At 44.8% G+C, this 24,687-nt stretch overlaps 1 protein-coding gene across 2 annotated transcripts in view; it reads left to right on the top strand.

Moving 5' to 3' along the window:
* Nucleotides 1–24,687, top strand: part of NET1 (neuroepithelial cell transforming 1) — a 70,550-nt gene that overhangs the window by 37,107 nt on the left and 8,756 nt on the right. The window contains exons 1-4 of one of the 2 annotated variants that reach the window (XM_081927055.1): nt 15,814–16,093; nt 21,733–21,840; nt 23,246–23,413; nt 24,571–24,633. In XM_081927055.1, coding sequence (XP_081783181.1) covers nt 16,001–16,093; nt 21,733–21,840; nt 23,246–23,413; nt 24,571–24,633 — 432 coding nt within the window. In that variant the 5' untranslated portion in view covers nt 15,814–16,000. Of the gene's footprint in view, nt 1–15,813; nt 16,094–21,732; nt 21,841–23,245; nt 23,414–24,570; nt 24,634–24,687 lie in introns of those variants that run through there. The other variant, XM_081927054.1, reaches the window with a different exon arrangement.

Raw genomic sequence — 24,687 nt, 5'->3', positions numbered from 1 at the left:
CAGGAGTGCTTGGCGTGCTCTGGTCCAGGGGGTCACAAAGAGGCGGACACGACTAAACAACAACAACAACTTCTCTGGCTTGTCCTGCTGCTGCTGGTCTCGTGTCTTCTCACCTCTCCTGGCTTGTCCAACTGATTCAAGGATGAGGAACCTGAGGCCCTGTAGATGCTGTGGAACTACAACTCATATCATCTGTAATAATTGGTTGTGCTGGCTGGGTCTGATGGGAGATGAGAGTCCAACAATATCTAAAGGATTCCCAGGTCTCCAGCCTTGGTCTAAGTGAACCATTTGTATGTTCTGCATAAGGCTTAGTGTAGTCTTAATACCAAAAGGGTAGACATCAGTATTAATTGGCTTGATAGCATCCAACAGAGTGTGCTTTTAATTAATTGAAATGGCTTTGTGTTCTGTCGCACACAGTTAAGTGCAATGGTACTACCAAACCAAATATATATGCTTAGTGGTTATAATTCAATATTTGTTTTGAAAAGGTGTGGCTGTCTACATTAAGATGGCATTGTTTCATTTTGACTCATTTAAGCAAAAATGCTGCTATTTTCAGTAGCACGTTGCTCATACACCCCACGATAACTGGGTTCCATCTCTCTTGCAGCTGGTACGAATTATTGCAAAGGTCCTGTCTGAATGACATTTGCTTCTGAACATGCACAACTGTTAACATTCAAAGCCAAAAAGGTGGAAGGTTAGATCTTAGTTTTCAGCAGGTCAAGTTTGTCTTGCTTACGTCACTGTAGGATTGTAAAAATCCCTGACCTTCCTCCAGCATTCAAGCTGACACATTTGGAGAAAAAGAGAGAAACAAAGAGACAGAAACTATTTTTATTAGAGCATGAGGTTGGTGAAGGTCTGTGCCAACAAATGTTGATCAATGGTAAAATATATTGTCTATTTTAAGCTGATGACACTATCTTTCAAGCGTTTGCTCCCTTTGCCTTTAAGGGTAATGGGTGAAGGTTGCATGGTGACCCATGATGGCCCTGTTTGTCCCACTACTTTTCCAGAAGCCTCATCCTGGTTGGGGCCAGTATCCAGAAATGTTCTTCATAAATGCTGGTGAATGGCCAAGAGCCTAGAATTCAATAAATGAGCAGCTGTTCTGAGCGGTGAAGAGTGAGGCTGTGGAGACAGCTGCAGCACTGCAGGTGGATTGAAGGGACAAGAATGCATGGCCATTTTAGATTCAGTTGACTTTGGAAGTTTTGAACTTCTTGTGGCGTTGTGAATTCTTCCTCAGATTGATAAAGGTGGTAAAGCATATTTGATGCAGACCCTGGTCTTGAAACTATGAAAGGTTGGGATACATTCTTAGTGTCACACTTCACTCGGGGGGGGGGGGGTTCTCTCTTTATTACTAAAACTGAGAAATACAGGCTGTCTGCTTCCTAATTCTCCCCTGCTTTCATGAGAGAACTTTCTACTGCTTGGTGAACTCCTCTTCAACTCATGGGGATCCCAGTCCACACTATTTGACAAGCTTCAGTAGTCTGCCAAATTTGTAAGCATAGCTGTGCTTACAGCTGCACTGCGAAAGATAAATTGTATGCTTTAGATGCTTAACTTTCTCTTAGGAAGAAGAGTTTGGATTTGATATCCCGCTTTATCACTACCCAAAGGAGTCTCAAAGCGGCTAACATTCTCCTTTCTCTTCCTCCCCCACAACAAACACTCTGTGAGGTGAGTGAGGCTGAGAGACTTCAGAGAAGTGTGACTGGCCCAAGGTCACCCAGCAGCTGCATGTGGAGGAGTGGAGATGCAAACCCAGTTCCCCAGATTACGAGACTACCACTCTTAACCACTACACAGGAAATGTAGTTAAGTGAAGCTGGCAGGAATCTTTGCAAAACTGTGTACTTGAACCCGTGTATGTGTATCTTTCCACTGCATTCTCATTTCACTCTACTGTACTTGCAGTAAAACTGCCTCTGACGTGCCATAGCTTGTCTTGCTAACCTTATGGTGATATAGCCACCAACTTGGATGGCTTTAAAAGAGGATTACCCAAATTCATGGAGGGCAAGGCTGTCAGTGGCTACTACCCGTGATGGCTCCATTCTGCTTCCATTGCTGGAGGCATTGTCCCTCTAGGTGCCAGTTTCTGGGACTCCCAAATGGGCAGCGTGCTGTTGTTCTCATGTCCATCTTGCTGGCTTCCCACAGACATCTGACTGGCCATTGTGAGAACAGGATACTAGATTAGATGGGCCATTGGCCTGATCCAGCAAGCTTGTCTTATGTTCTTAATGTGCACTGTCACAACACTAGGCTTCTTTGAGGGATCTCATTAATTAAGTGGACTGGCACTTATTAGCAACTCTGACTTGGCGTAAGATAAAGTCTTCATTGTGTATACTGTGCTACAATGCTAAGCTCTGCTATTATGTAAATTGCAAACTAATGATTCATGCCAGGTGAAGCCCAAGGTGTGTGTATGTTCAGAAGGTGTGGGCCCAATGTTTATTAGCAACAAGATTGTGGGGGCCTCAGTATCCAGCGCTGAGTTGAAGAGAAGTACAGTTCAGCTTGCAAAGGGCATGATGAAGCTATAGTTAGTAATCTCCAGTCTAGTCTGTGCTCTAGGTCCTCAAAAGCCTGGTATGGAGTACTGTGAGAATAACTTATGTGAAAGAAATAGGAATTCTGTGCCAAGAAAATGTGAGTGGTTTTTTTTGTTTTTTTTAAAAAGAAGTTTAGTACACTAAATGTGGCAAACCACATAAAAAACGGCACTTGGAATTGAGATCACTGTTATAGGAAGATATAGTGGTACCTCAGGTTAAGTACTTAATTCATTCTGGAGGTCTGTTCTTAACCTGAAACTGTTCTTAACCCCAAGCACCACTTTAGCTAATGGGGCCTCCCACTGCTGCTGCGCCACCGGAGCACGATTTCTGTTCTCATCCTGAAGCAAAGTTCTTAACCCAAGGTATTATTTCTGGGTTAGCGGAGTATGTAACCTGAAGCGTATGTAACCCGAGGTACCACTGTACTGCCTTTTGCCATGGAAAGTCAGTTAGATAGCATATTAATAACTGATTGACATCCTCTGTGAATTTGTCGAATCCTGCTTTAGAGCTACCTGAGCCAGTAGCCCTTACCATAAACTATCCACTGTGTGAAGCTACATGTGCAACAGAATGCAGGACCCTTGGCACATGAAGGGCTGGAGCACCTTTATTACAAGAGAAAGTGAAAGCATTATGGCTTTTTGCGTTAGAATCAGGGTGAGGAACTGGATCTGCCAGTGGGCCGGATCCCTAATGCCCCCACCTTTTGTGGGCCTACTTTGATAGGATCACCTTCCTGTCAATCACTTGATGTCATAATGATGTCAAAGTTGAGTGGGAATCACCAGAAACCCCCAACCAACTGGTGATCTACTTTGAAGGTGCACTCCCAGCTCCAATCAGCTAATTGGTGCTGGAAGTGCATCTTCCAAGGGACACGCTCCATTTGCTTGAAGCACTATTTTAGCCAAGTGGTTTGAATGCAAACTAGTTCAAGAAAACAGAGCAAGTCCATATAAAAGTGAGCTCTCGGTATCAAAAGATCTTTCTCTGCTTCTAACAAAGTTCCCTTGGCCGCTCTAGGAGAACTCCTTAGTACATCTGATCTCAGTGAGGATTCCTGTCAACACCTATCAGCTGATGGGCACTGACAGGGAGCTCACTTGTAAAGGAACAATTGAGAGCATCAGGCATGGGGCATATGGGCATAATTTGTGGGGAACAGTCTCACAGGCCAAATTGGGCCTGTGCCATACCTTAATAGGTTTGCATACTAGAGAGTCCCCACCACTGCTTTAGAAAAAAGACGACATGAGAGGAGACATGAGAAATGTACTAAAGTTAGACATTGTGTGGAGAAAGTAGGTTATGATTTTCTCCCTTCCTTGCCCACAGTTCTAGAACTTGGGGCCATTCAAATTGATGGGCTGTAGACCTAAGGATGACAGTATTTAACGCAGCACATAATTCATTATGGAATTTGCTGATCCAAGATGTGACTACCGCAAACGTAGGTGGTTGTTTAAACCATCTGAAAGGAGTTTAGACAAATTTATGGGCAGCATCTCTTATCTATGGCTGTTAATCGTGATGGCCAAACGGGACCACAGTAGAGGGGCAATACCATCACGCCCTGTGCCTGAACTTTCTGCAGACTTCTGTAGAAAATGAGGTGCTGGAGTAGGTGGACTTTTTTGTTTGATTGAGCTGGGCTCTTTTTTATATTAAGATGATGACTCTAGATTTATCCAGATAGTTATATTGCATGGTAAACTAGCTTCTCGGCTGTTGCTGCTTTATGAAACTTGCAGTAGTCAAGCAAAATACAGGTGGCAACTATTTTGCACGGGTGTTCCATTCCTGGCCGCTGTGTGCATCAGTGGAGCACACATTAAGTCCACCCCATTCTGCCCCCCCACCTTTTCAGACCACTTCTAGGTTGGCAGAGACCAGCGTGTGCATGATTGTGCATCAATTGGATGAGTTTAAAATGGTTGCTGTTAGTAGTAACATAAACCAGTCCTTGGGGAGTAAATGAACCTTTCATGGGGTTAGAGCAGTGGTTCTCAAAGGGTGTGGCAGGAAAGGATGGCAAGTGTGGCAGGAAGATTCAAGGACAATCAAAGAAACATTTAAACAATTCAGTGTAGTATAATATAGTATAGTATCAAAGTAATTTTTTAAAAAAATATTCAACCAGAAACTATCCATACCTCTCTTCAGGAGCATTGGCTATTATTCTACTATTCTCCACTACATATAGTGAAAAACGGATTTGTCATATTTGTCAGAGTCGAAAATCCCTGATCACTGCATATAGCGAACAGGGATTTTTGACTCTGACAAATATGAAAGATCATAAAAGAGAAAGGTTTCTTTGTGTCAATGAGGAGATGAGAGTTTGTCTCAAATCAGAACTAATATGAGATTACCCGGCAAAAAAGCAAGCTCACACCTCTCACTGAGTTTGTATACATACTTAAAGTACATGTGTAAGAGGCTCGTTTATAATTATATTTTGGGAATGATTCATGTTCTTATGTAGCTGCATTGTTTTATACTGTATGGGTGTCCCATGATATTATTATAATGTAGTTGTGTTCTATGTTATAAATCAAGCACTGCTAGGAGTTGTTTCTTTTTGTTTTCCAATGTATTTCTTACCGATTAAAAAAATATGGTGTGGCCATGAACAGATTTTTGTTCTGAAAGTGTAGCCAAGAGAAAAAAAAGTTTTAGAACCAGTGGGTTTTAGACTATATGACTTTCGTTAAAGAATGGCCATTACTCTTGTACCAGATAGATCCTGCTGTAAAAAATAGCATCCTTTCCTGTGTTGGGTACCACTTTCAGGGCCCACAATTATAGTAACCCTAGTCAGGCATGGCAGTTCAAACTCATGCATTTGTCTTGGCCAGCCCTGAAAGATAAATTATTAGTTGGAGATCAGCATTTAGGATGAACTGCCAACTGGACCACCCAAGTCATGAGGAGAAAATAACTATGAGTGTATGGTTAGCATATAAGTTTAAATAAAGAATATAAAGTAGTTTCAAACTTGTAGTGTGGTGGCTGCTTTTCTCCCTTCCTTTCATGTAAATCTTCGCTTGTTTTTACACCAGGAGCTTATTGCAAAGCTCTTGTATTAACACAGGCAGAATGTGAAAGAATAAAGAGAAGGCTTTATTTGATTTTCTGCGCTTTCATCCATCTTGAATGTTGATATTTGAATGGTACTAGTGATGGTCTATACCGCTGAATTTCAGTGGGGGAATGAATTGTAGAAAAAACACATCTGTGCTGCTGAGCTTTTTATTTATATAGTCCATCTTAACTGCAGAGACATCCCATCAGCCTAATAAAATGCTGTGTTCCAGACTGCATGTATACATTATAGGAGCCAAGCAACCCCTTCGTCTGCTTACAAGAACACAGCTTTACATTTTTGACAGGGACATAAATATCTATTGCTGGAATGTTAAAAGCAGGTTATAGCCAAGAAGTAATGTGGTCAAGCAGGTCATATGGGCTGACTTCCTATAAGTACTCATTCGAACAAAGCTGTGTATTTTCCCAAAGAGCTAAAGCAAGCAGTAATTTTCTCAGTGTATGTGCATTCTGCTCATAGCATTTGATAGATGACACCTTTGAACAAGGCAGCAGCTTAAACTAGCTGTGGGCCCCCAAACCCTACTAGGAGGAAATGTAAATTCTTAAAAGTTCTACCTAGAATAAGTAGATAATGAATAAAATTGAATTTTTTAAAGGACCGAAAGCAGAATAAAGTGGTAGACTCATGAAGTGTTTGACCTAGGACCTGGGAGAGCTGGGTTCAAATCCCCATTCAGCCATGAAGCTCACTGGGTGACCTTGGGCCAGTCACCATCTCTTAGCCTAACCTACCTCACAGGATTGTTGTAAGAATGAAACGGGGAGGAAGAGAACCAGGGACACTACCTTGAGATCCTTAGAAGGTGGTATAACTTTAATAACATTTAGAGTATGGTTACCAGATTTTTTTCAATGAATCCGGGGAGACTTTTTTTTTAAGCTGAGTAGCAACAGGGAGTCAGTAGTGGAGTTGGAGAGGCAAAAGACCCTGGGCCCAAGCACACATGCATATCCCGAGCCTTCCCTGATGATCTGCCCCCTTCCCCCTTTGTTTTGACAGATCGGGGGAGGCTCGGGAGTCGCAGGTGGGTGGGCGTTGCCCAGGAGGGGCACAAGGTGCACGGTTTCTCTGCCAGGCAAGGTGCAAAGCCCTTCTTTCGCACCCTGTCAAACATAAATGCACAGTGTTTTCAAAAAATTGGGCAACAGCTGGCCGGCCGGCCACAATTTCTGAGCCTCCCCCAATCAGTCAAAACAAAGGGGGAAGGGGGCAGGAGATCTTTACTGCTGGACGTCCTGGTTCCTCTTCGGCAGTGGCAGTGGCAGCGGCAGTTAGCAGCCTGGAGCCAGCCTGGTAGCGCAGTTGGCTCTGGCTGGCTTCAGGAGCTGCTTGCTGCTGTGGCACCTGACATATGATGTCATGGCGCATGACATCATATGGGGACTTCTGGCGAGGAAAAATGGCAGGCGCCACAGCAGCGAGCAGCTCCTGAAGCCAGCCAGAGCCAACTGCACTACCAGGCTGGCTCCGGGCTGCTGAGGCTGCCGCTGTCACGTTTCCCAGGGACAGATTTGCAAATCGGGGGACGTCTGGTAACCCTACTTTAGAGTCAAATTTACACAAATTACAAAATAATAGTTAGGAATAAAAAATAATAATTGGGGAGAACCTACTACAACTTGGTCACGACATGGATGTCCTAGTTCAGCAAGCCACCGGGTTTGCTGGCCAATGCTCCCCATGCAATTTGGATGTTGCTCTGCACAAACACTATAATGTGTAGTTGTGCATCCACCCCTTAAGAGTTAACACTGTTTCTGAATTGCCAGGCATTTGGGTCAGAGACTGGGGAGAAGCAAAGAGAAGTTTAGCATATGCTGTACGCCCATAATGCACACCCTCCAACGATTCTCTGATGAAAATATGGACATCCCATTCCTTAGTGATACTTTTACTATTTATAACCCACACATCTTACTGGGTTGCCCCAGCACTCTGGGCAGCTTCCAACATATATAAAAACATAATAAAACAATAAACATTTAAAAACTTCCCTATACAGGATTGCCTTAGCCTTCTCAGGGGTTGGAAAACGCCATACCCTCCAACATTTCTTAGATGGAAATAGGGACATTTGCTGACTCGCTTGTCTTCCATTTGATTGTTCGTCCTCTGTTTCTGAGTAAACAGGGGTCAGTGTGTGTAGTGGTTAAACTAGTGTTGGGAAATGTAGAATCCAAAACCTATTTAAGTGATCTTGGGCTACTCAGCCTAACCTACTCCATAAGCGGGGGTGGAGAGAACATACATGCCATGCTGAACTCCTTGGTGGAATAGTCAGTCAAAATGAAAAGACTGCACATTGGAGACACAGCTAGGGAGGAACGATGCATTACCCACCCCCACCATCATGCTTGCAAGAGCCTCTTCTTGCTCATGCCTGGAGATTGTCCACATGTGATTAGTTCCATAAATGCCTTTGCAGAGAATCATCACATCCACTTATACCTGCCTGTGTGTACCTTGCAGCATTAAATCATCACCTGCTGTCCCCTCCCAAGGCACTTCACACGCTGCAAAGGATTTTTCAGCACCTCTTATACCTCCCAGGGGCAAAAGATTGTGTCACAATAGATTCGGGCTCCTTTGCAGTTCAACTAACATTGATCATGTGCTAGTTTCATTTAAGTATGAGCTTGGAGCATTTGGGTAGGTGAAAGTTGGCCAGCATTGGCAAATCCCAGGTCAGGAACAGTTCTTCCATACCAAGGCCCTTGGTAACAAGAAAACACTTCACATCCACAAAATATGCCCACGCTTACATAATCCATTGCCAAGCATGTTTAAGAGGCAGAACATCAGTTCATTGTATTAGGTAATTAACACTAATTACTTAATGACAAGTTCCTGTGTGACTCCATAGAGCTGCTCTTCTGCTAGTAGCTCTGTCTTTTTCTTCACCACATTTACATTGCTGTGCTAGCCTTTCTGTTGGCTAGATGTTTGTGCTGTGGATATCTTTGGGACTCTCTTTAGAGACTAGCTGTACAGATCTTGTGATGTGATGATCTCCTGCCCACCAGAGGATGTTTTGGCTGACGGGAAAATGTGGTGATTTCTTGAGCATCTGAAGAACCAGTACAATTAGAACAGCTCCTTGATGTCTACCTGGTCCTTTGAAGTGAGTTTTTAAAGTAATATGCTCTTTTTAAAAACAGTTAATAGTTTGAGATGGGGTAAGGAAAATACATCGTATTTTATATAATAGAAAAAGGCTCCAATACAAGATATTCTACTGGTTTCCTGTACAACTGGGCCTGTTATGTGGGGCCGGGTTGGGGGGCAAGGATCTAGCAATAGGCTCAATTTATACACCATGCTAATTTGTTAAAAATGAACAGATAAGAACCTTAGTTTCATACACTCTTCGCTCCCCTTCTTTTTGATGTGATGGGAAGACACCAGACCTGAACCATAGCTTATTTCGTCCTCATGAGGCAAGCCATGATTTTGTGTCAAAGCTATGGTTTGACACAAACTTAGAAGTACAAGAGTTTAACCTCCTCCCGTCATATAGAAAGGAAGAAAGAAGTATGAGTCTAAGGCTCAGTTCTCTCATTCTCTCATCCCTATCACTAGATTGAAGTAGATAACTTGGAACAGGGATTTATGTGGGTGGGAGGGAAGCCTAGCAAAGAAGTGTAGTGAGAGTGATGCTGGAATGAATGCTGGGGCGGTAATTGTGTTTCAGAACTGGGAACCAAGTTTGATATGGTTCCATTCCAAAATTATTGCATTTCCAAATCCACCTTAAACGATTTTCCTTTGAAAACTAAAGCAACACCAGCACATATAGTCAATACAAGTGCACTCCATCCAAAACCTATTTACTTAGCTGTTATATTGTATGTCTTGTGATTGTTTAGAGAATATACATTACTGAGAATATTTATGACTGCTCTGTGAGGTCATTTGCTATTATCCCCTTATTATATGTTCCTCCTAAGGGTTACCAAAGTGTGACCCTGAAGATGGGGGAAAGAACCTTATTCCTTAGGTAATGCCTTTTCTGAAGGATGTTGTTGTTGTTGTTGTTTTTAAGCTGTTACCTGCTCTAAGCCAGAATGGCACAGATGAAAAGCTGAAATAAATGAAATTGAAGTAACTCAAGAGAATGGGTGTGTTTTCTCTCATACCTGTTGTCAAACTTTCATAGTAGAAGCTGAAATTTTCATACCTTTAATCTATCTTCCTGAGAGCAAGGGGGAAAAATCACATGGAACTCCCTCAGAGAAAGAGAAATGGCACCCGTGAGACCCTGTGTCACTTGTGAAAGCTGTGCCATTCATCTGCCCCTTGATCTCCTTGAAATAATTGCGAATACGATTGAAATGGATTTATAGCCCCTAACACTTTGCAACTATACAAACAATCTCAAGTTGCTCACTCCCTTTTTCAAAGCAATGGAGTCTGAGGGGTTGGCAAAGCCGAAAATGAAAAAGAAACTTAACTACCGGTAAACTGGGGCAAAATGGAACGATGACCCAGCTTAAGGCTTCAATCCTGTGCCTATTTATTTAGCTGCAAGCCCTACTTTGTGGCCCCTGCCATCTTAATGCAGCGGACCACTGTCCTCTAGCCCAGTACTGTCTACTCGGACTGACAGTGGCTTTCCAAGGGCTCCAGCAGAGTTCTTCCCCATCCATGGTAGCTGAGATCCTTTCGGCTAAAAGGACCTCTACATCAGGCAAGGGCCATGGCTTAGTGGGAGAACATCTGCCTTACATGCAGAAGGTCCCAGGTTCAATCCATGGCATCTTCCATGGAGGCTGGGAGAGAGCCTTGTCTGAAATGCTGGGGAGCTGCTGCCAATGTAGATACCGTATTTTTTGCTCTATAAGACTCACTTTTTCCCTCCTAAAAAGTAAGGGGAAATGTGTGTGCGTCTTATGGAGCAAATGGAGGCTGCACAGCTATCCCAGAAGCCAGAACAGCAAGAGGGATTGCTGCTTTCACTGCGCAGCGATCCCTCTTGCTGTTCTGGCTTCTGAGATGCAGAATATTTTTTTTTTCTTGTTTTCCTCCTCCAAAAACTAGGTGTGTCTTGTAGAGCGAAAAATACGGTGATGCTGAGCTAGATCAACTAATGGTCTAACTCGGTAGTGGGCAGCTTGCTATGTTTTTTCCTGTGTCCTTACATTCTCTACAGTCCCTTCACAAACAGATTCAGTGAAATTTACTTCTGGGCAAGTATGCATAGGGGTGGACTGCAAATTCTAATCAAGCTTCTGTCTAAATAATCCCCGAGAAAGCAATGGCGGTTTGCTTTTCCGTGATCGCATCAGGTGCTCCTTATTTTGACCATAATCTAAACCCTTGCTGTCCACCACCTTTTAATTAAGCTTTAATGTGGGTTTATTTACACCTTGGAAGGGCTTGCCCTACATCTTCTCATTACTTTGGGGAAGGCCAAAAATTGAGAACCTTCATTAATTAAAAAGAGCCCAGCTGGATGCTTAGGGTGTTTCCCCTGCCCCGCCCCTCTCAGTTTCACGAGAACTTCCTCCATCCTTTTAAAATACTTAAATATAGGACCAGTTCTTTGACCCTGTTTGACACAGATTTTATTAGCAACTGAATGCACTGAAGATGGGGTTGGGGGGTAGGGGTGGGGAGAATTACTGGAAAACAGATGAGCTGTTATTACAGCGATGCTTGTGTGATCTTGAGATGCAAAATGAGTAAAATAATACGTTCTTGAGCAGCCTTCCCCAGCCTGTGCCTTCTGGCTGTTTTTTCTGTGCTGTCTGGATTTGATGGTAGTCCAAAACATCTGGAGGTACCAGGTTGGGGGAGCCTGTTCTAGATTGTAGAGAGGAGACAGAGGAGGAAGCTAGCATGTCTCATTAAACAGAATGAAGAGTTCTGCTTAATTCAAAAGCAGTAGTGCAAATGCAGTCATGTTGACTTCTAGAACAAGAGTCACAGAGCAGTTCCATGTAAGTGGTGTCCACCCGAAAGGAAGTACAGTGGTACCTCGGGTTACATACCCTTCAGGTTACATACGCTTCAGGTTACAGCCTCTGCTAACCCAGAAATAGTGCTTCAGGATAAGAACAGAAATCGTGCTCTGGCGGCACAGCGGCAGCAGGAGGCCCCATTAGCTAAAGCGGTGCTTTAGGTTAAGAACAGTTTCAGGTTAAGAACGGACCTCCGGAACGAATTAAGTACTTAACCCGAGGTACCACTGTATCCCCTAAGTGTAGAAACAACATTCTCCCCTCTGGTGGATCCATGGCCTCCAGAGGGAGCCACTAAGATAAGTTCATTCAGTCCAGGATCAATCTAACTTCACAAGCCATGTGAAATATTTCAGGCACCACCAAGGGCGTAGCCAAGAGGGTTCAGGGGGGCAGTTGCCCCTCCCAAATCAAGTAAACCAATAAAAACACTTAACTGAGGTTCTGCCCCCCAACATAAATCCTTGCTGTGCCCATGGGTACCACTGAAGCAGCTGCTTCACCTGAACTTTGCCCCCCTGCCTTGAGTTCCCTTTTAAATTTGCAGAGGATGCTGAGGACCAGCTATGGGTCACTCAGCCCTGAACAATCTGACAGATGCACATTGCCACACTCCTTAAAGCAAGCAAAATGCTTGGAGTTGACTCTTATTTTCAAGTAAGGGAGCAATGTAGGGGAAAGTGTTTGAAATGTGGGCATCTGCACAGAATGGCTGTAATGTTTAGCACATATCCACAATAACTGAATTTATTTCCTGCCTTGGACCATCCTGAGGTTTGGATTTTTGTAGGTTTTTTTTTTAATCCCTACAGCAGGCACAGTTGTTTACAGCAGAAAATAAAACAGAGGATGTTAACATATCCAGTTTGCTGGCTGGCTGGGGCTGCTTTGAAAACAAAGAATGTGGAATGCAGGATATATTAATCAGGGGTTCCAGTTTCATTAAGAAAAACTGTAGCACATAGCTGCTTTGCTGAAAGCGAAAATGTCACAACATCTTAGTTGGTTTTGCCCTCTTTCTTATTCCATGGAGGTTTTGCAAATCTTGAATATTTGAACACCTAAGGAAGCTGTCTAATCTAAAACAAATATCTAGTTTTGAGAGCAAATCTGAGGGTTCTAGCAGCAGAGGATAATGTCCATACAAGAAAAAAATGTTGCAAGGCTGCAGTCTAATACACACACGTGTGAATAAATCCCATAGAACTCGGTGGGATTTCCCCCTTGAATAATCATGCACAGGTGTGAGCTACAGGTTGGTTGAATATTGTGAGCCTTGAGCATCTTTACTAAGCTATAAATCCTGTTGAGATGTGAAGGGAGTTGCTTCACGTCTTCCGTTTTAAGACCTGGGTGCATAATTACTCTGGCACTGTAGATTGGGGTCAAAATCTGTTTAATCCAACAAATTGAGGATTGGGATATGATACTACTGTACAGTATATGTATTATGCTAAGGAAAGCTTTGGCTACTGCCCTTCGCCTCATGGGCAGTAAAACCAAAGCCTCTGGTGCCTTTGAAATCTGGGCACTCAGGAGTCCTCAAGTTCAATTGCCTGATGTCAGGTGATCAATGCATGTGTGGCTTCACAAGGTTCAGATCTGATAAAGAAATCCTTGAACCACTTTCTCAGGAGTAAGCTCCGTTAAGTCACTAGAGTTGTGCTATTTAACTCAGTTTTAGCCATTGCATCTGTACCTCGCCTTCCTCTAAGGTGGTTGGAACATCACCACCCACATGATGCCCCCCAGTCAGTCCCCCTGTTTAATCCTCATAACAGTCCTGTTAGGTTAAGTTGGGCAATTGGCCGCAGATCACATAGTGAATTTTGCGACTTTAGCAGGGATTTGAACCCATGACTTCTTGCTTCTCAAAGTCTAGCAACATCACACTGGCTCATAGACATATTTAGGGGCTGCTACATGCAAAGGATAAGGGATGCGGGTGGCGCTGTGGGTTAAACCACAGAGCCTAGGACTTGCCGATCAGAAGGTCGGCGGTTTGAATCCCTGCAACGGGGTGAGCTCCCGTTGCTTTGTCCCAGCTCCTGCCAACCTAGCAGTTCGAAAGCACGTCAAAGTGCAAGTAGATAAATAGGTAAGGCTCTGGTGGGAAGGTAAACGGCGTTTCCGTGCGCTGCTCTGGTTCTCCAGAAGCGGCTTAGTCATGCTGGCCACATGACCCGGAAGCTGTCTGCGGACAAAAGCCAGGTCCCTTGGCCAGTAAAGCGAGATGAGCACCGCAACCCCAGAGTCAGCCACGACTTGACCTAATGGTCAGGGGTCCCTTTACCATTACCTTTTACATGCAAACGAAGGCGGGGCTTGTCTCAAGGGTCAGGGTGGGGCAGAAGAGGTGATTGGTGCAGGTGCAGCTGCCCTGCCCCACCCCCCAGGTTGAGAAAAAATCAATCACCTGCTAAAATTCCCACTTAGCCTTCACTATTAAATATACAGGAAGAAGCCTTGTTGTCTTTAGCATCTGATTATCTTTCAGCCCAGCCCTATACACCAGGGGTGGGCCACCTGAGACCTGGGAAACAAATGTGGCCTCTTTGCCTGGTCCTTAAACCTCTCCCCAGGCCACATCCCTCTTTTCCCAGGCTGGGATGCATCCTGAACTCCGATAATGCCTCTCGCCTGCCTGGGTAGAAGACAGAGAGGGGTGTGTGCAGAAATCAGCCGCCTGGAGAAAGGTAAAATTTACATTAGTTGCCTTGCCCACTTTTGCTTCTGGTCCCACCCCCCACTGATCTGACGTGGAGTTGTTCCCCAGGAAGTGTTCCCCAAACTGCAGTCTTAAATTTCCCCTAAGCTGCCCAAGTGCTGTGCTTGAACTTCAGTTGCTTTGGAATTAGCACTGCTACTAGCGGAGTTTGTTGCTGCACTCTTAAAAATACTTGCACATACAGTAAATTAAAGCTCATTTTTATAGAGACGCTCTGGATTTCTAGCGAGTCCCCCCAAACAGTTCCGATAAAGCTGCATCAAACGTGCCACGCAGGGAAAATAGGTGTGAAACCCAGGTGTGAAGGATGCAAAAACGTCGTGTTAAAAGCAGGCATTTTAGCAGGTGTCACTTGTCGCGCAGAGGCGAGAAACCTGACGCCTCCGCAAATTCCTCTTGCAAAGAGCGATCTGCGTAGCTAGTTCCGCCTCCCGCAAAGTGCCACGACTCTTGTTTACTTACTTGCGAAGTCTCATTGTTTAAGCAATAAATCTTTGACCTGAGCCTATGCTTGTTTGCTCAGAAGCAAATCCCACAGCCACCGGTAGGGTTTACTTCCAGATACGTGCATCCGTTTGCTGCTGTGTAACTTGACTTTTGCTGGGGGGTCAGCGTGGTTTACTCTGAAGTAAACGTGCATAGGATTGCCGTCGTGCAACCCAACCGTATGCATGTTAACTCGGAAATTAACCCTCAAGTATGTGTGCAGAACATCCTGTGAAACCTACTTTGGGAGTAAAGTGCGACGGATCTTGGCGGAACTTACTTCTGCGAAAGCACGCACTGGATCGGGTTACCCGGCCGCGATCCCGTGCATTTATTTTGCCGCTTAGGTTGCAAACCTAATTCCGTTTTCCTGGAAGTGAGCCGCACTGGATTCAATAACTTACTTATGAGTAGACACGGTTAGGCTCGCAGCCTTTGTTTTTGCGGTTCACAAGCCAAGCCCGTTTACTTGCAAGTAAGCGCTGCTCGGTAAAACGTGTTTGCAAGCTCGGGATCGCGTCGGCCAATTTTCGCGGTTTTGCAAAGGCTTCTGATCTCAGCATTTAGAGTTTAGTTTCTTCCTACGTTTCCAGGGTGCGCGGGTGTTAACACTGCCAGTTTGTTGCAAGTTAGGAGAACACGCTAGCCTTCCCTTGGCGTCCTCCTGTGCAATGCAAACGTCTGAAGAGAAGGTGGGAGGGCTGTACACGCAAAGCCAGTCTCCCTTGGTGCTGCGACGGTTCAGGATCCCTCCTACAGAGGGCTCCAGCCCAGTGGTCCAGCGCCGGTTCTCCCCTGCCGCGGGGAACCTGAGACGGCTGGGCGGGCCCCTTAGCCGCGGGCTAGCCAATGGCTCCCGGGCGCCAGGAAGCCCCGCCCACCAGCCCGCTCTTACGCCCCGCCCACTGCCTCTTGGACTGCTCTCCTCGGAGCCGCTGGCTCAGAGCGCGTCTGCGTGAGTCACCTGGAACTGGGATGGAGCTGTTGCTGCAGCCCCAGCAGAGCTCAGAGCGCGGCGAGGGGCAGATCGTGCCCGAGTAACCGCCTCGCTCGCAGTATCCGGGGTGGGGAGGGCGGATTACAGTCGGCGCAAACCACGAGGAAGCCTTGGAAAAGAAGAGGGGCGATGGTGGCGCACGATGACGCCGGGGGGCTGCTCCCCATTAAGAGGACTATTCGGGTGATAGATGCGCAGAACCAGTCTTTCAGGGAACAAGAGGTAAGGCGTGCGTAAAAAAACTTAAGCGATCGGAAGAACGATAGAGGGTTTTCTTAAGTGGCACGGTTCTGCATAGTTGCCCAAAGTCCGCTCTTTTCAGCAGAAGGAGGTTTGCTTCAGAGTAAGCCTTCAAGGGGTTACGCTGCACGTGTAAGAGCTGGAAGCGTTGGTTTGTTTGGCACCTTGCTCCTTAACGCGCCTGTTTAAAAATACTGAAATGAAGTCACCTGTAGCAGGCAAACCTGGAAGTCCTGTGGAAATGCCGTCAGCTTGCTGGGAGAGGTGCAAAAGAGAGTGAAAACCGTCGGAGTTGCTCTCCGTAGGCTAAGGTGTGAGTCAGTGAGTAGAGAGTAGTACTATTTGTACTTTTGTGTCTTGCATACTTTATTTGAAGCTGCTAGCTAAGCATGACTTAACACAGCCCTTTCAGGAAAAGCTTCTCTTACAGCTGGGCGCTGTTAAGGAAAGGTGTAATTGCAGCAGGCAGTTCTGAACTCCTTAATTAGGGTGCCAAGTGTGTGTCTCACGCCTTTCCTGTTAAAAGGAAGCTGCTGGGGTGTGTTGAAACCCTTTGGGTATTTGTTGAGGTCTAGCCATTGACCCTGCTTTATTAAGAGGGAGGGACTGCTTGTTGAGGAGCCAGGACTGTATAGTCCTAAAATATTATGCATGTTATCTAAAGTTGCATGCTGGCAAAGACATGAACCATGGAAGGAGAAGAAGGGAAGTCTTTGGATATTCTAAAGTTTGTAAAATGTTTGTTTTGAAATGTAAAATTGGAAACTTAATAAAAATGATTACAAAAAAAGAGAAATAAACTCCCCCCCCCTCCATCCGTTTACCATTTAAGGAACCTGAAGCAACTGAGCCATTTGTCAGTGGAATTTGGTTGCTCATTCTCTCCTCTCCCCCTAACCTTCTGAGTTTAGCATGGCTTGTTCCTCTTTTACATTAATTCCGCCCAACTCCCAATCTTGTGATGTTGTGTGCATGTATCCTGCAATGGAGTAAGCAACAAATGAGTTACAGTACTTCATTGACTGCCAGTAGGGTTACTTGTTTGGGTATGCATTTTCAAGGGATTAAGCTCCATTGTGGGTGCTTAGTTGTACACTTTAATGGCATTTCCCTTACTCTTGAGTAAATTGGTCTCCAAGACATTCCTACAGGATTATTGCTTGTATGGAGCAGGTGATATGAGGCATAACGAAAGTACTTTAATCCTGCTGAAATGCATACCTCAAGGTGTCTTCTGGTGGGAATTATGAGAACTCAAAAGTCAAGACTGCTATAAGTGAGGCCTTGTGACATATGACATCCTGTCCGGAAGCATAGTTGGTTTCTTTATGATTCAACAGTTCGGCTTTAATAAGGCAGAACTTGGAAATTGAGTCTAAACATTCTGGTGCGACACACACAAGGATTTTTGGCAGCTGTGGAGGTGAAATATACCAACTGAAAGCAAACTTCAGGATATTTCTCAGTAAGCTTGCCTTTATTTGTTCTGTCTGGATGTTCCATGTACAGGAGACTTTATTAATTTAGGAGGACAGGGCAAAAAACCGTTTTTATGTTATCTGCCAACCTGAAGGTTCAGTACTGTGAGTCCTGACAGGTTATATAGGTCTTGAACGCAGTTTGGATGTACTGCCTGAGATGGCCGAATTGAAGACAACAGGGTGTGTCTCTTTGCCATTTGTTAACCTGTCTTAATTTGGGATATTGCCATAACTTTCCTAAAGTGGATATTAATAGATGTAGTGAGCTGCTGCTCTTCTTGCTGAACAGATAATGCCATTAGAAATGTACACACAGGCGCTTAGGATTAACATCTTGACTTGATGAAAGAGACTCCATAAATTAGATGTCGGTGATGTTTTGAAGAGTGGAGGTTAAGTCAGATTCTTTATTGATTCACCAGTATGTTTATAGGGTTTACGTCTAAGTCATAAATTTGTGTCAGAGAAGAGTTTTTGCTTCCAGAGAAACCTTGTAGTTTCTCTATTGGGTTCAGAGATGAACAGCTTCATAGTCCTAAATCCTTTGTTACCCTGGATATGGCAAATGGTGGAGAGAAACGACTGTCACATGAGCACCTTTGGATGAGTGCTGAGGAACCACCTACGTGGTCTGTTCCAATGGATATCTAACTACAAACAGAAGCATATTGTGGGATCAGACTTTAGTCTTAGAAGTGAATTTCCAGATGTGGCTATCAAGTGTCGGCTTCTTCTTCCAGGCAGCTGGTGTAAAACCTGTGCCCCTGAGCTCTTCAGCTCGCATCTCATTTGGCATTAACTGAAAGCCTATGTTTCCCAGGTGTTCTCAGCATTTGGACTTACTTGCCTGGGAGGCATTCAGGTTCAGTTCAAAGGTTTCATCTGAACGTGACTGATTTGTTTTCTAAAGCAAAAGATGCCTCTGGAAGAATATTTTATATTCTCTTCTCTGCTTGCTTCTGTGCTGAAGTGTGAAGGCTATTTTCTACACGAGAGCAGGCAGGGGTGTCAGATAATGCTCTCTTTAAAATTCACAACTTGAAAAACTGGTTCAGTCATGCTCTCCATTGCAGCAACTCCGAAACTCAAAGCTTGCCTCCCGATCTGCCATTAGGAACAATGAACAAATTGCTCAAAAGACAATTTAAAAATATTTGGTGAACTATTTCGGTGTGAGAACAGTGAACTCAAAATGTATGCAGTCTGCCTGTTCACAGAGGTTTCCAGAAGAGCAATAATTGTCTAAAAGGGGTGCTGTTCCTTTTTTTAAGGCTAAAGAAAATTAGAAGAAGTTCCTCTCCCCCCAATCTGAAGAAAACCAGTTTTGTTTCTGCCCAGTGTCTGCCTGATTTGGAATGAAATTGCCAAGAAGTTGAGTGGCAACCTAAGCCTATTGGGAATGTGTGTGTGGAATCCTTTGTGCTCTGTAAAAAAAGGGATATTTTTTTTTGCCAGCCTTGCCACATGTGTGTGCTTCACATTGGCAGTGCTGTGCTATACAGGCATCTATGAAAACTTAATGTACACACCAACAGCATGGTGCTGTGATACATGCCTGTAACAGGCCCTTGAGAAAAGAAGCTTGCCTGCCAGTTCTTAGTTTTTCCTCTGCAGATCTCTAGCTTCTAGGTGCTCCTCTTCTACCTTATTTTTCAGTGCTGAATTCAGCATATACCCATGCAAACCTTTTCCTTACTCTCCACTTGAAATATCATGTTGCAGCACAGCTGTGGAATGCATTGTAGTGCCTAAAGAATGTAGACGCCACCAAGAAAAACTCATTCTTGTTTTTATTATCATCACTTTTTGCTTATTTTTTTTAAAGAATCGATGTCTAGTCTACCTTTTCAGGCTCACAAACTAAAGCACCCTCCGTAATACATTCCACATTGAGCAAATGTGGGGGAATATGTCCTCTTTTTTAGTGCAAACTTAAGTTCGCTTCATCCACCTAAGTCATTAATATAGTATTTTATTTACAGAGGGCTTTATATTGGCAGTACCCCTTTCAGATAGTTGTTGCACACAACATTTACATGAGGAAGAGTGACTTGCCCAAGGCTATACAGTGAGGCAAATGGAGCACTCCCAGACCCAACCTGCTGTTCTCTGGACTAGACACGGTGGGAGGAGCTGGTCTTTAGGCTGTAGCCGAAATCTTGCATCTTGAGCAAAGTAAACAGGTTAGATTCACTGGTGAGTCTCTTGGCTCCCAAGCCTCTGTTCAACATATGTGAACTGGAAATAACAGCACCCTGCTTCACAGCTTTAACCGCAAGAACAAATAAAACAGGAAGCATGGTTATCTGTCATGAGTTTTGGTGACCTAGCAGGTCTGTATCAAAGGAGTTCTGCATACACCCATGGACATGAAAATGGCATACTTTTATTTATTTATTTTTGTGTGTGCATTGCTTCCTATGAAACAACTCAAAGCGATTTAACAATAAAACCTATATAAAACAATTTCACATACTGTAGATTTTTTGTGTGTGTTCATTCCCCCCCTCCCCCCAAATGAGATACATTATGAAACTGCAAGCAAACAGTGATGGGACTTTCCTCTGTCAGAAGGGCTGTCGATGTGCATGTTCCTTGCTTCACCTTGAAAGTGGATCCTGCACTCTGCCAACCCCCCCCCCTGTGGAATTCATGACATCATTCCTCCGTGTTCATTGGTATCTTAATGGGGAGAGCAAAGCATTGTTGCTCGCTGGGGCTGTGCTTTACTGACTCCAGCAGTGCTATTTCTGAATCGTCACTCCTGGACATGACAGTAAAGCCCGACCGACTCAGTCCTTCTCCTTTTTTAGTCCTACCACTTCCTCTGTGCAGCATGTGTAATCTCCCAACCCCAACAACCATTACTATCTGTGCACCTAAGAATGAAGTTGGTCCCACTTTTAATCCCCATGGCAATAGCTTCCACCTTTCTGGTTTCTCTAGGGAGAAATCTCCTGGATTCAAAACATCAAACGAACTTGACCCTTTTCTAGTGTGAAGTAGAGCCGGCTGACAACACAGTCTTGTGCTTCTGCTCTGGCTTCTTGTAAAATTACGGCATCCTGTCAATTCCCCATCGAAAATAAAAGTGTAGAAGGCCACTGCGATTATGGGTGCTGTACCAAAACTGACAAAGCAACAGGATCCTGCCCAAGGGCTTGAAATCAATGGGGGAAGGGAAGCTGGGTTGGAATTGATAGCCTAAATCTGAAAAAAGGGGGGGGGGAGTTTGATGAGATCACGATTGTATTTCCAAGGGAGGGGAAATCCCTGTCTTGCAACTTCAAAGTGCAGTTACTGTTTTGGGACAGACTTTTACAATCCCTTAAGACATTATCTCTTGAAAGTCAGCCCTAGCAATGACACAGACCTCAGCTATGCAGCCCTAAGGTATTTGAGCAGCCTATTTCTCTCTAGTTCAGGCCTTTGAACACCTCTCTCTCAATGCACAGTTGTGCCTTGTTCTTGCTCTGGGAATCTGAGTGTCTTTCTGAGAGAGGCATAGGAATGCAATGATGTATCCCTGCTCTCTGCCTCCAGCACATTGCCTGGCAGTGGTAGCAACACATCTGTAGTGATACACAGGAGGTGACTGCCAGTGACACACAAACCTATGTGTGAGCAAGCTGCTAGCAAACTGGAGTCATCTTCCAGGGCAGAGACACTCTTCCTTCTTCCACACCTCTCTTTAGAAAGCTGCTCTCTTCCTTTATTCGTGTACTTTGCTGTGGTGGCCTCTTCTTACTAAGACACTTCAGACTGTCATGATAATTTTTATTTTAACACCCAGCATAGATTTAGGGGCAGAGTCAGAAAAAAAACCTCACACCTCATTCTCCCTGGGGGACAGGCCAAAAAAAAAAGTTGGCCCTGAAAACAACTTTGTTTGTTCCATCTATAGTGGACTTTGTTATTCTTGCTTCTTGCTAACCTGAGCAATTGGTTTGTACTATGGTTATGACTTTAGTGTTTAAACAAAATATATTTGTCTTTTGATGGGGCTTGTGTGCTTTGGGATTGAGTGCCTTGATGCTCTGTGCAGTCCTTATCCCCTTCCTCCAAGAGAGTCTGGACACTGTCAACGCACTAAGAATTGAGTAAACAGTCAGTACAACTTGTTCTCTCATCTGTTTGCAGGAGCCTAGCAATAAGCGCGTCCGACCTCTGGCTCGGGTCACCTCCTTGGCAAACCTGATTTCTCCTGTGAGAAATGGTGCAGTGCGAAGATTTGGACAGACAATACAGGTAAGAGAGTAGATAAGCGTGTGGGTTTGATGTTGCAGTTGTTGGGAGGGGGATGACTATGGAGTAAGTATTATCCACAGTTCTGCTGAAGAAAGGATTTCTGCAGCCTGCGGAGCCGAGCCTCATATTCCTCTTTTTACTTTTTTAAGTGAGCAAGTTTATAGTCCTCATGGGTCCAGAGGGGGGAAATTGAAGTGGATGTTTGAGGGTATCAATAGCTTCTTTGTCTTCCTTCTCTTCTCCAAGCACCTCTAGTGAAACCACAGGGCAGGGGGACATAGAAACCTGCTCAGTTCTCACAGTTGCAGAACTTGGATTTAGAATTTTTCCTCCCCACAAATATTTTAATTCAGTTTTTCCACATACGAAACTGGCATTTTGTGTCCTAACTGCCTTGTAGTCCACATCTCTGCACAAACCTATAAGCAAGTCATTGGAACAAATGAAATTTGCATGCTTTTGGATGCAGAATTCTTTTCACCGTGATTACTTTTGCAGATAATTGTGTAGAGATTGCCCAGTCAAGACCTTGGTGCAGTTTTATCAGGAGCAGCCTATAAACTCAGGCCAGTGTGCAGGGGGGTGGGCATTAGATTGCCGCCTGTGCCAACACTTGATGGCTGCATGTGACATACTGCAGCATGTGCTGCAGTCTGAGTTTACCCGGCTGTTCATAATAGAAACGTGACCTCAGCGAAGCCTGTCATGTAAGATATACCATCCACCCCAACTGTGTAAATACTCCTTGCTCTTGATGCTAGTGCTGTTTCAAGCCACAAAGAACACAGCTCCCATGGCTTGTTAATGTTACCAGAGCTGGGAGAGGTAGAATTACACTATTTATGTACTTGAAACCAGATTCTCAGCCTGCTTAACCCCAACCCTCTCCAGCTATCCAAAATCTCTAGTATGGGAAGGGGGAGGGTTAAGCAAAAGAGGGCATTGGCAAATTAGATCTCTCAAGGCTCCGTGGTGCCTGGATTAGCTACACACACACCCTGGTTGCTGAAGCCATTAAGGGTGAAGTTTCTTGAGGCAGGCCTGCACAATTTGGATTCCACCTCCAGGGCATGGCGTTCGGCTAGGTACTTGACAACTCACCTATTTGTCACTTCCTTAGCATGCAGCTGCCTTTGGCTTAAATGAGTGGGTTTGTGACAGATTATGTGGGCCTGATCTTAAGGATATTTCCACAGGCATTCGTCAAGAGGCTGTTGCATTGACCAGGACTTTGTTGTGGTGTTTGTGCTTATGCACACAGTTTGCTGGGCTGTGCAACATCCCTGGTTGACATGAAATGCCTCGCGGCTGTTTTTCTGTCCAGCGTCTGTTAAAATACACCTAAGTTCCTAAGGTTCACGACCGAATGCAAACCATCTCCTTCCCCCACCCTGTTGTCCTGCAGTCGTTCTCTCTTCGCGGCGAGAGCAAATCTCCAGGCAGCGCGCAGAAACTGTGCAGCCGCTCAGCTGCCCCCACGCCACCAAAACGAAGAAACAGTGTGCTTTGGTCCGAGACGTTGGATGTCAACATGAAAGAGACGCTGAGCACCAAAGAAATCAAGCGCCAAGAGGTATGCCTCCAGTGGGGCAACCCCAACAGCCAGCCCCAGACGGATGGGGCTGTTACAATTCAGCACTGAATTGGGATTTCTGAGCATCTTGGCTGTTGTTTGAGAGGGAAAAGAGCAATATGTTTCTAAGTCCTCATGGTCTCCGGAGGCGTGTTAAGACGACCTGTCGGCAGTGTAAAGAGAAGCACCCAGTGTTCAGGAGGCAGCAATCATGTTTCCAGCCCCCCATGTATGACAGCTAACCTCCTGCCACCACCATATCCCCAGATCTGCAGAAGGCATTATTTTGCTGCCTGGAATAAGGCAAAGGAGCTGGGCAAGTAGATACATGAGAAGAAGATTACATAAATAGTGTGCTCTCTGGTTTTGCATTTCTGTGATGCAGCTTGTGGGGGGAGGACGGGAGAGGGAGGAGGCCTCAGTTGTTCAGTGCGTAGAAAATAGTGGTGGAAGAGTTTTGAAGAACTCTGTTCTACAAAAAGAAGGTCTTCTGTCCCACCACATTCCTTAAAAAAGCAGATTAAATTCCCCCTCCGAATCTTGATTGATAATATATTCCCCCTGGCCGATGCCCCAACATGGGAGACAATATACTTCGTATTGGGCATTAAAAAATGATTAATTCTGAAACTCCATCTTTATGACTCATGCTAGCTGGTGATCCAGACCAAAGTTATGCATTAATGCAAATGACTGAAGCAGCAAACGAGAAAAAGAGGGCCAAAGTTCAGCCCTCTGGGTGAGTTCAGCCCTTCACACTGAAGTCTAACGCGTCCCAGTGTTTGATTTGGCATGATCTCGCAGCTTCAAAGCCTCCTTTCATGAGAAGGAGTTTACTTTTCTCAGCAATGATTCAAGCCTTTCCCTTCCGTTTTGGCCCTTAAGCCCAGGTGGGCGGATGCAGCTCAACGGCTGAGCTTCCCCCCTTTTGGGCTGCAGAGCGGCTGGCTTCTTGATCAAAATGGTTTGGGCTATACAGGTGGGGCTTGATTGGCTGTTGCTTTGCTTCTGCTTCAACATAAGTGGCTAGTGGAATAGTCTGTGGTCAGCAACACCTCCGAAACCCGGAAGTGGTACATTCTTGACTTCAGCAGCTGTTATTTCTAGGGCAATAAAATGGAGACAGTTCTGATATTTCCCCCACTTTTTGTTCACAGGCGATCTACGAAATGTCTCGGGGCGAGCAGGATTTGATTGAGGACCTGAAGCTTGCCAGAAAGGTTAGTATCTTTCTCTGCTTTGATGACACTGCAAATCGATATATTTGTTAGCTC

The sequence above is a fragment of the Podarcis melisellensis genome, assembly GCF_964234715.1.
Source record: "Podarcis melisellensis genome assembly, chromosome: 10".
In the NCBI taxonomy this organism is placed as follows: domain Eukaryota; kingdom Metazoa; phylum Chordata; class Lepidosauria; order Squamata; family Lacertidae; genus Podarcis; species Podarcis melisellensis.
Note: the sequence above shows the minus strand (reverse complement) of the source record. Positions and strands in the feature narration are given on the sequence as shown.